The following is a 10,209-nucleotide window of genomic DNA, read 5'->3' on the forward strand; positions in this document are numbered from 1 at the left end:
CTTTACGCGCAACTTAGTAATTACACAATATAATATTATCTGAATCAATACTTAAGTAATAAATGAAGCTGCCTCAACAGTCTTTGGCAGGTCTTCTGTTTAGTGATCTTTAAAAAGTTTTTAACTACGTCGTCCAGAGAAAAAAATTACGTCTAAGACTATTGTTGACAAATTATAACCTAAGGAGTTCTCACATCATATCATATATATGTGTGTGAAAATTAACAAAAGTTTCAGTTTTTCAGAAGGATTTTAACTTTTATAAATGTAACAAAATTTTACACTATCAATATAATATAACTTGTATTGTAATAGGTGACTTCGCTTAATTTTCAGTAATCCTCACCTTTTATAGACTATTGCATGTAATTATCTTTTAGTAGTTGATTTGATAGTATAAAAAATCTTTTACGTTCTTAGTGTACAAAAGTCAAACTCATTTCACAAGCACTGGCCATCTAATAATTCCGAAATAAAACTAAATCAGGATAGTTGGTTTTTATAGGCAGGATCAAGGAAGGCCTAATAAGCTGTTTTTTTAATCTTTATAGCCGAGTAAAACACTAAAAATAAAGAAAAAGTGATGAAGATTTCGCAAAATTGAGAAATTACTTTACATAAATAGATGATATTGCAAAGAAGACCCTCACCTCTAACTTCTGAGTACCCCAAATCAGAAAGCCAACCTGAAAAAACACAACAAGAACAAAGGTAAAACTCTTAGCCAGCCTTGCTTTTCCTTTTTATATCTCCTCTAGTAAGCTTCCATATATTCACTGCAAATTTTCAGTTTTCCATTTCTAAAACTTTTTACCTTTTGGATCTTAGTTTATTTTAAACACAAGTCTTTGTGCATTTTCAAGGAAATTAAGAAATAATTGGCATTTAAACCTTAAACAAGAAAATTCAAGAGTAGAAAAGGAATTCTGTATCTCCATTATTTAAGTCTATGTTTCTAATATGATGCATATTGTACTTAGTCTTTTTTAAGCATGGTATTAAACAAGAAGCTTTCACATATGTAAAATTGTCATTCTTGTATTTTCGCAAAGATTAGTTTCTTATTTTTGTTGCTTTTACCTTAATTAGGAGAAATTAAATAATTATTGGTGATAATGGGGAGAGGAAAGATAGAAGTGAAGAGAATTGAGAACAAAACAAGTAGGCAAGTTACTTTCTCAAAGAGAAGAGCTGGGCTTCTCAAGAAAACACATGAACTCTCAGTTCTTTGTGATGCTCAAATTGGACTTATCATTTTCTCCAGCAAAGGCAAAATGTTTCAGTACAACAGTGAACCCCACAGGTTCTTTTTTCCTTTCATTTTCATGCATCAAGTTTTGTTACTTTTTTGATGGTACTAATTAAATTGAATTTCTTGTGGTAGATTTCAAACTAATTATGAGTTTCTTATGCTCCTATTTTTCCCCCCTCCTCCACCCCCAACCAAATTATGCCTTAATTTATTTGTTGATGGTACTAAATTTCTACTTCTCTGTGTGTCTACATGCGCGTAGATGTGTGTGTTTCTACAATAATATGCTTAGCATAATTTTTTTTCCAAGTCAGTCAACCCACTAGTGTCGTTGACCAACTCGAGTGCCAAGACATCAAGTTCTGTAAAAAAAAATTAGGGTTTTTTGAAGTCTAAACTTCTTCGATCTTCTTTCTTTTGTTTTTAAACTAATTATTTTTATTAATCTTCTGAAACATCAATTTTCTGTAGTTCCAAGAAAGTGATGTTCTGATAGAATCATTACTAAGGAATTTTAATTAGACAATAATATCAGTTGTTCTTTTCTTGAGTACATAACATCTTATATGAAACTACAAGAGTATAGGTTTTTTTTTTTTTTTTTTCTTGGTAATTCCTTAAAAATCTCTATTTAAATTGTGGTGTTATTTTTATTTTTTACTGTGGTTATATCCTTCCCCTTTAATCTCCATTTCTTTTTGTTGTTAATTAAATTTCCTGAACTAATGTGTGCTAGATATTCTTAGTAGTAACAAATTAATTCTCCATTTCCTTTTGTGATTTTTATCCTCCCTCTTAATATGATCTTTCTTAATTTTTGAACCTCACAGCATGGGTGAGATCATTAGTAAGTATCTCCACACCACCGGAGCCTCACTTCCAGTTCATGATCGTAGGGTATGGCTAGAAATCTTGTACTATTTTTTTTTTCTTGGTCTATGTTTTGAATGGAGTATATTTTATTTCACTTGAAATTAATTTAAATATTATAGGTGGAACTGTATGATGAAATAACTAAAATGAAAAGGGAGACACTGAACCTTCAATTAAGCCTTCAAAGATACAAAGGTGATGACTTGAACTCAGCACAGTATGAGGAACTAAATGAACTTGAGAAGCAGCTTGAAAATGCTCTTAACAAGATTAGAGCTAGAAAGGTACGTAAAAATCGTTATTTCTTTTAATTTCATTTATTATACATTCTAATTTAATATACTAATTATAACAAGGTGAAACAATCAAAATTAAGAAATAGGAGTACGTACTAATTATATATGACACAAAAAGAAAATCAGTGTGAATTGATTTCCCAAAAATGTGATATGTTTTTAATAAAGTTCACAATGGTTGCAGCTAGATCTCATGCAGCAACAGATGGAAAACCTGAAGAGAACGGTAATATTTTTCCTATGACCCTTTAAGATCTACTTATTTTGTAAAAAATGTCTTCTCTTTAAAACAGAAAAAAGTATGTACAAGAAAATTTCCCGTCCCTTTAATTTGTTGATCTTGATTCTCTTCTGTATTGTTCATTAATGTCCTAGGAGACAATGCTGGAGAAGGAAAATCAAGATATGTACCAGTGGGTATGTTTTTATCGCACGTCAATTATTTGACTCTCTCTTCTCATTTTGATCCAAATGCTTTGACCACTCTGGCAATATGTTACCCATTAATTTCATAACTTGCCAATAATAATACAATAAAAGCATAAAGCAAAATCTTGAAGTCTCTAGATAATTAGTACAAGTAATAGCTCGTCCAGTCCTTGAACTGCTACACTAACTATTTCATGTATTACTCCCACCGTCTCAAATATCTATAGTGTTTTTGCTTTACACATCCCCTAAAAAATATTAATTAGGAAGGGTATTTGACTAACTTTACCTTTATTTATGTCTAAGTTATAATCTCTCTGCATTAAATGTTTACTCTATTTGTGTGTCATTTTCATTAATGACAAAATTCCACTAAGGTAAAATGGAGAAAAAATAATTAATTGTGCATTGAGCTTCTAAAACGACAAATAATTTGAGATAATTATTTCTAGTTACCACGACAGATAATTTGAGACTAATTAGGGAGTGCTGATCATTTATCCCATTGACTTAACTTTTTTTTTTTTTTTTTTTTTTGATGATGTGAAGTTGATGGCCAATCAAATGTACAAGCAACAGTCAGCAGTGATGGAGCAGCAGAATGATCAACAAGAAGAAGAAGAAGCAATTACTGAACTAAATCTACTAGGAGAACAGCCACTGTTAGCTCAGTTTTCATTCTTTGGAGAAGAGCAACCCAGTAGTAGCAGTGTAATTCAACTTGCCAGTACTTCAGCCTATCGCCTTCAACCTTCTCATCCTAATCTTCAACATCCTGATCTTCCTGGCACTAGCTATGGTATCATTAATACTTCACTATCTTTTTCTATGTGAGTTTGAATTTTATGCATTGAAGTTGTAAAAAATATTGTTTGATTAGGTCACTTAAGAGGTGATTACAGATAATTATATTTAATAAGCATTGATTAGTAATCTTGAATGATAAGTAACATGCGATAACATGTTAAATTACTATAATAGTTTCCTCTTTGTTTTAGCATCTAGTCCGTGCAGTACTAATATCTCCCAGTAATTTGGTTAGTCTCCCTATCTTACTTTGGTTATGAAACCATATCCTAAAGTATATAAAGCTTTTAGGAAAGCCTTATTTCATCCTAAAGTGTACAGAAGGATATAACATATTCTTTTTGACTAAAAGGATAGAGAAAACTTTTATAATCTAGAAAAACAAAAGAATTAGTACATATGCAACTAGTAATTTGGATTTTTTTTTTGTGACTATGTAAACATGTGGCTGTCCGATAAAAATAATTATCAATTTCAATATTTCATATAGGGAGTACTGTTGATATTCGTAAAATGGTACATATCTTTTATTACTAGCTACTACTAATGTTTTTTGAAATACATATTTGCAGATTGATCATGCTTTAATTATGAGGAGCTGCAATTGCTGGGCTGTGAAATTCATAGTGGATAATTCTACATTTCCTTTGACATAATTTGGAGCATATATACTTTATTTAAATATTATGCATTTTAAGGATCTACATATTATAACTAATTAAGAATCTCTACTTATGCATATATACTGGATTGTGGGCGTACCTCACAATGAAGTTTTACTAAATCTTAGCGGAGACTGGATAGGAACTAGAAATGCTTATAAGTGATCTTATCTATAGGAAATTTGCTTGGGTGCGTAATAGATTTATAGTTCTACAACTTCTCTAGAGTGAGACTGGAAAAAGATTGTTTCTATTTTATTAGGTATTGATTTATAACTATATTATTCACATCTTTCATTCTACATGCAAACTTATTAGAACACCAAGTCAGAAGATTATTGATTTTGCGTGTACTTGTCAATAAGGAATATGAACAGTTAAATTGAAATCAAATGCATCTACAGATTTGCTAAATGTGTGTAACAAGAATAACAAGCAATTATGAAAACTAAACCAAAAGGAAAACACCAATTAAAGGGTATATAAAGCTAAGGGTTATGCATGTGAGGGATGAAATTGGACACAAACTCAAGCATATATGGCAAAACCCTTGCTCAAATCAGGCTCATAATCAACACCCATTCACCCAAGGAGAATTAGATAGAATATAATTAAACAAAGAGAAAATAAGAAATTTTATCAATTAATAAGGGAGAATCTTAGACCAAAGTGGAAGGCTAAAGACAAACAAGTATGAGAAGGAGGCGGCAAGCCCTGTATTTAAACCACACAAGTTCTTCAATTCAAGCAAAAGCTTACAATAAAAGCTATTACTCAACTCGTCCTAATTTATGTGACGGTATTTGATTGACCACAAATTTAAAAAAAAATAAAGACTTTTAAAATTTTATAGTTTAAAACAAAACTATAGACATTTATATGACTATTAATCATCTTATTAAGAATAAAAATAAAATTTATATGAAGTTATTTCTAAATTTAAAAAAAAACTTATTATATTCTTTTTAAGAAAGACATAAAAAGAAAACATGACATAATATTTCTAGTGATACATGTTTCTGAGCGTGTTTACATTAATAGTGGGCACTTAAAGTGATAATAAGCCAAAGCTCATACGAAATTAAGATATAAAACTGAGGAAAACAACTAGTCACGGGAACATAATAATGAGTGTATTACATGATAATAGAGTGTGATACATGGCAAATCGTGTTTATAGTAGCGCGTGTTAATATATGTTATGTGGGCATTTAAGGTGGTAATAATTTAAGTTTGAACAAAAATAAAAGAGATGATAGGAGTAGAACTTTCACGAACAAATTATGGGTAATTATGTATTATCCAATTTATAGGGCAACCTACTCGTCATTGTGAAGTGAGTGCGCTCTGAGGTTCAATTCACAACGGTCCGAAACATTGCTTCCGTTTCAATTTAAGTGTTTTAGTTTGACTAGATACGAAGTTTAAGAAATAAATAGAGTCCTTTGAATTTTGTGGTTCTAAATTAAAGAAGTGTATAATGTACTAAATGTCCTTTGAATCTTGTGGTTATAAACTTTTCATGTATGATATTTGAATTGTCAACTTACTAGATATAGAAATACGCTGTTTTTTAAACAAACAAAAAAGAAAGTAGGAGCCAGTGGCGGAGTGAGGATTTTAATTAACGGGGTTCAAAAATATAAAGAAGTAGAGAAACGAAGAAGCCAACGGGTTTTAACATCTACTATATATACATAAAAAATAATTTTTACTTTGTATATACAGTGTAATTTTTCGCCGAAGGCCCCTTGGTCCTTACTGGCTCCGCCCCTGGTAGAAGCCGTTTGAACATGATTTGAAATCAGTGATGAAAATTGAATATGAGTTGTAGTGTAACTACTCTTTAATGCAGTGGGTAAATGGTTGGTACAACAATAACATACCCAGTGTAATCCCATAAGTGGGGTCTGTTGAAAATCTTACGGGAAATACTTGATCACGAACCTTGTCAGAAAATACTTGATCACGAACTTTGCAGAAAATTCTTGAAAGCTTGAGGCATGTCAATTAAGACACCGTCCTTAAGGATATTTCATCCGATATAGATGTATCCCTCAGAATTCAACAAGCTCTTCTAGTACAAAATTAGGAGCCAAAATCTAAGAAAGATTTAATATAAAGAAAACCCAGTACAATATGTGCAAAAGATAGAAGAAAGAAATTCTCTTAATGGCACCCTACACCAAAGAAAGAGACTTGGTATTATATAGAATCAGAGTTGGAACAATGGTTGAGAAAGTTTGTTGTACGTTTCATAGTTTTAGAAGTAATGGCTAATAATGAGGATTAATGCAAATAAAGGTGCGGTTAAACATCAAATAAAGGGTATGTTACAATATTATAAATCAGTTATCAAAGACCCCATTAATATGATCTTAAAAGAATTTATTTAGTCAAAAATATGAACTATTCTTTTTGAGATATCACATCAATTTTTTCAACAATCCCCCGCATATCTCAAAAAGAATATTGAGGAATAGAAAGAAATAAGAAGTTTTGCTGGGTTTTCACATATGAGTACAATGCGTCGAATCTGGTGTCTCGTAGACTATGAACCAGACCTAGATAGAACAAGTTTAAACGTACAGAACAATTGGTGAAGTTTAGAACTTCTATGAATCAAGAATTCTTTTGTAAGCCCAGGATCTTATTCTATCACATTATACTCGCACAATCTTTGTCGTTATCGCGGTTTTGCGCTAAGAGGCCATGCGCGTGTCCTGGTATTCGTGAGTGCTCTAGAAATCCATCACAATTTCATAGGAGCGGCACCACTCCACACTCATATAGTTCCAATCATCAAGTGTATTCTGCAGAGCAATACACCACCTATAAAGGATGAATTGGATTAAGAGTTTATAACTCAACTTTACTTTGCCTTGCAGTTTTGCACTATATTCACACACCATAGGAAGAGACATAATTTAATAGTGCACTTTTGATCAACTAATGACTTGTTATTACCCATATGAACCTAATTCATGAGATCTCCAATCACATAGGTTGGGTTACTATCATTGTTAATCTTCTCAAATTGACAAAAGTCTCATTCCCTCGATGTTTCTTTTAGTCATGTGAATCGGCCAAATTCACCTCAGACATCACATAACTCATGGAAATAGTTCCATCTTTCAGCAACTTCTTTATCACATTGTGTCGACACAAAATATTGAGTTTGTTCCAATTTAAGTACTCACTAAGTAGTTTCTTAACTACTCTGCCTCATAACCAGCCAACTCTAAAGTCTCAATTCAGATTTATTATTAATAGAGTAATTATTCTTTGTTTGGCTGATTTAGATGTTATTCACCCCCACAAAAGGTGAACACGTAGTTTCTAGTGGATTTTGTCTCATCTGAACCAAAAATCCAGTTATCATTATTGTATCTCTCTAATACAACGGAAAATTCATTTAACCCCATAATTCATAGTACCTCTCAATTTTTTTTTTAAAAAAATTAGGATTGATCTCATTATCAACGGCTTCTTTCCAAAACTTTACTTTCAAAAACATTTTGAATAACAAGACCAAATAAAATATTATCTCTTTTGAAATGTTCTTTCGACACAACTCTAGTAAGACACCACGACCCCCACATTTTCAAAAATTTTAATATAGGGGAAGTATTTTCATAACTCATAATCAGTATTATCAATTTCTCATAAGACTCATCTTATAAATAACAAACTAATAATATAGCTTCACCCAAAATATTATATTCAACTAATAATCACATTATGTCATCATCAACTAATATTTAAGAAAGTAACATTTTTATCAAAAATGAAATGAATAAATCTTACTAAGAGATTTCTTAAAAAATAGAATATGTACAGTTGATATGACACACATGAGTGAAAAAAAAATAACTACATATACTAGCATTTAGAACATTATTTTTTTAATATTGTAAGCACACACAAATACATCATGATTGCAAATTCATTGCTCAAAAGATTATTATTTATGCAACCTTATCATACTCAAAATAAAACTTCACTCCATTTTTTTTTTCAACCATAAGTTTAAGAAGAACTTTTCCTTTGCAATGACTTCTCAAGTTCTTGAATCACCAAGACAAATAAATCACTCTTCTTCTTTAACTTTGGGTGTAGAACACAAAATTATTTTGTTAGCACAAAGATGCTTAGTAACACCAAAAAGTCGTCTAACACCAAATGTCTCACATTGGCCACAACATTCGCTTGAAAAATGACCACAGTAATTATATCATCCGCTCAGTCAAATTTATTTTTACTTAGCGGGATTATCATTTCTCCGAATCTTCTTCACATTGAGGTGTATGATGGCTCAGTTTCTTTGCCACACTCAAAATAACTTTTCAAGAATTTCATCACAATAAATATATATTAAAAAATATGCATCTGCATCCGGCTTATATAATTAACACCTCAAATATAAATATTCACAAATACTCAAACAAGCTGGAAATTATCAGGAGCAACTTAAAATAATATTACAACAACACAAACACATAGTTATATGAAGAAAAATCAGTCATTATTCAGCATTCACCCAAATGACCAAGAGTTATGTAAATATTATTTTTAGATCATAAAGTACTTCCACCAAAATGTAATATACTTTGGTTCTTCAATATATATATTAGTGTCGCCACAAGAACCAAAAATTTCGTAAGGCTCTTCCATATTGACATTAAAAAGGCTATTTTGATAAATTCAGATTTAGAATTACTCATTGATCACTCATGATCTCTAGCAACATAAGTAAACTGTAAAATATAAAATTAAGTTCTTCCACTGTTTAAAAGAAAATAATATATTGCCTCTTTAAAATGTTAAGAAAGAAACCTTAAAACACACAAGATAATGAGAACCAAAAAAAAGCAACTCTTGTATAAAACTAAAGAGATAACATGCAGTTTCTTTCACAATACAAAATGCACATATATAATAACACACAACAAATCCACATCAGTAAATTATAACGTACAACCCCAAACAGTAATAAAATGAAAAGGAAATTATATGTATCATCTTAAGGCCAAAGTTTATCTTCCTATTGTATTCTCACGAGAATAAACATGAAATAATAACTATTGAGGAGGCATTAGCTCAATTACGCGTACTTGACACTTAGATGTAATATTATGCAAAATCATATCAAGTGGAAGATGTTACTGTCTGCTTTTAAAGTCCATAAGAATTTCATAAGTAGTATTCGATCTCCATAAGAACAAAGTGAAAATATCCTTAAGGTTGTTGTCTTAATTGACATGCCTCAAGCTTTGAAGAATTCCGTGCAGTGTCCGTGATCAAGTATTTTCCGACAAGGTTCATGATCAAGTATTTTCCGTAAGAATTTCCAACAGGGTCTGGGAAGAGTAGAGTGTACGCAAACCTTACCTCTATCTTGGGAGGTAGAGAGGTTGTTTCCAATAGACCCTCGGCTCAAAGAAAGGCAAACAAAAGCAGTCCGGATAAAGAAATAACTAAAAAGTAAAGGAACAATAGATAATAACAAATGCTTGGTAAGAGTAAATTTGTTATATATATACTATCAACTTGCAGACCTTTTTAAATATTTGATATAAATGGTTGGTAAATATATCTACAATTTATGAATCTTTTTATATAAAATATAAACTTATGGGTTAAGTTTTATATTTAAAAAAAATTGAAACCATGATTTGGAATTCCATATCATACCTTTAATTTTTGGAGAATTTAGGATTTGAAACCATGATATGAAGTTGAAGTTGAATTTTTATGCAAATTGCATAAATAAATGCAGATGTGGAATCAAAATATCGCACCACCAAATGCCTACTAAGTTTTAAGACGTAATATATTTAAAAAAAATTGAAATCATATACATAATGTATTTATTTAAACATTAAATATC

General features: G+C 30.7%; 1 protein-coding gene across 2 annotated transcripts; it reads left to right on the forward strand.

The window, feature by feature from the left end:
• The first annotated feature begins 571 nt into the window (after positions 1-571).
• Positions 572-4,441, forward strand: LOC132035515 (MADS-box protein FBP24-like). Of its 2 annotated transcripts, XM_059425806.1 has the most exons (8): positions 572-711; positions 1,090-1,303; positions 2,083-2,149; positions 2,245-2,409; positions 2,606-2,647; positions 2,797-2,838; positions 3,400-3,649; positions 4,230-4,441. In XM_059425806.1, exons 2-8 carry the CDS (start codon positions 1,116-1,118, stop codon positions 4,232-4,234), a joined length of 759 nt encoding a protein of 252 aa, XP_059281789.1. In that variant the 5' UTR covers positions 572-711; positions 1,090-1,115; the 3' UTR covers positions 4,235-4,441. The 2 variants fall into 2 exon arrangements, with proteins under 2 accessions (XP_059281789.1, XP_059281790.1); XM_059425807.1 differs by lacking the exon at positions 572-711 and having other exon boundaries at positions 879-1,303.
• The last annotated feature ends 5,768 nt before the right edge of the window (positions 4,442-10,209 follow it).

Source organism: Lycium ferocissimum, chromosome 10 (genome assembly GCF_029784015.1).
Source record: "Lycium ferocissimum isolate CSIRO_LF1 chromosome 10, AGI_CSIRO_Lferr_CH_V1, whole genome shotgun sequence".
NCBI classification, from domain to species: domain Eukaryota; kingdom Viridiplantae; phylum Streptophyta; class Magnoliopsida; order Solanales; family Solanaceae; genus Lycium; species Lycium ferocissimum.

Bases quoted from the DNA above. Each gene is read 5' to 3' on its own strand.
- LOC132035515 (XM_059425806.1), top strand. From the start codon at position 1,116: ATGGGGAGAGGAAAGATAGAAGTGAAGAGAATTGAGAACAAAACAAGT. The intron at 2,150-2,244 runs GTATGGCTAGAA...TAAATATTATAG, and splicing joins TTCCAGTTCATGATCGTAGG to GTGGAACTGTATGATGAAAT. The intron at 2,648-2,796 runs GTAATATTTTTC...TTAATGTCCTAG, and splicing joins TGGAAAACCTGAAGAGAACG to GAGACAATGCTGGAGAAGGA.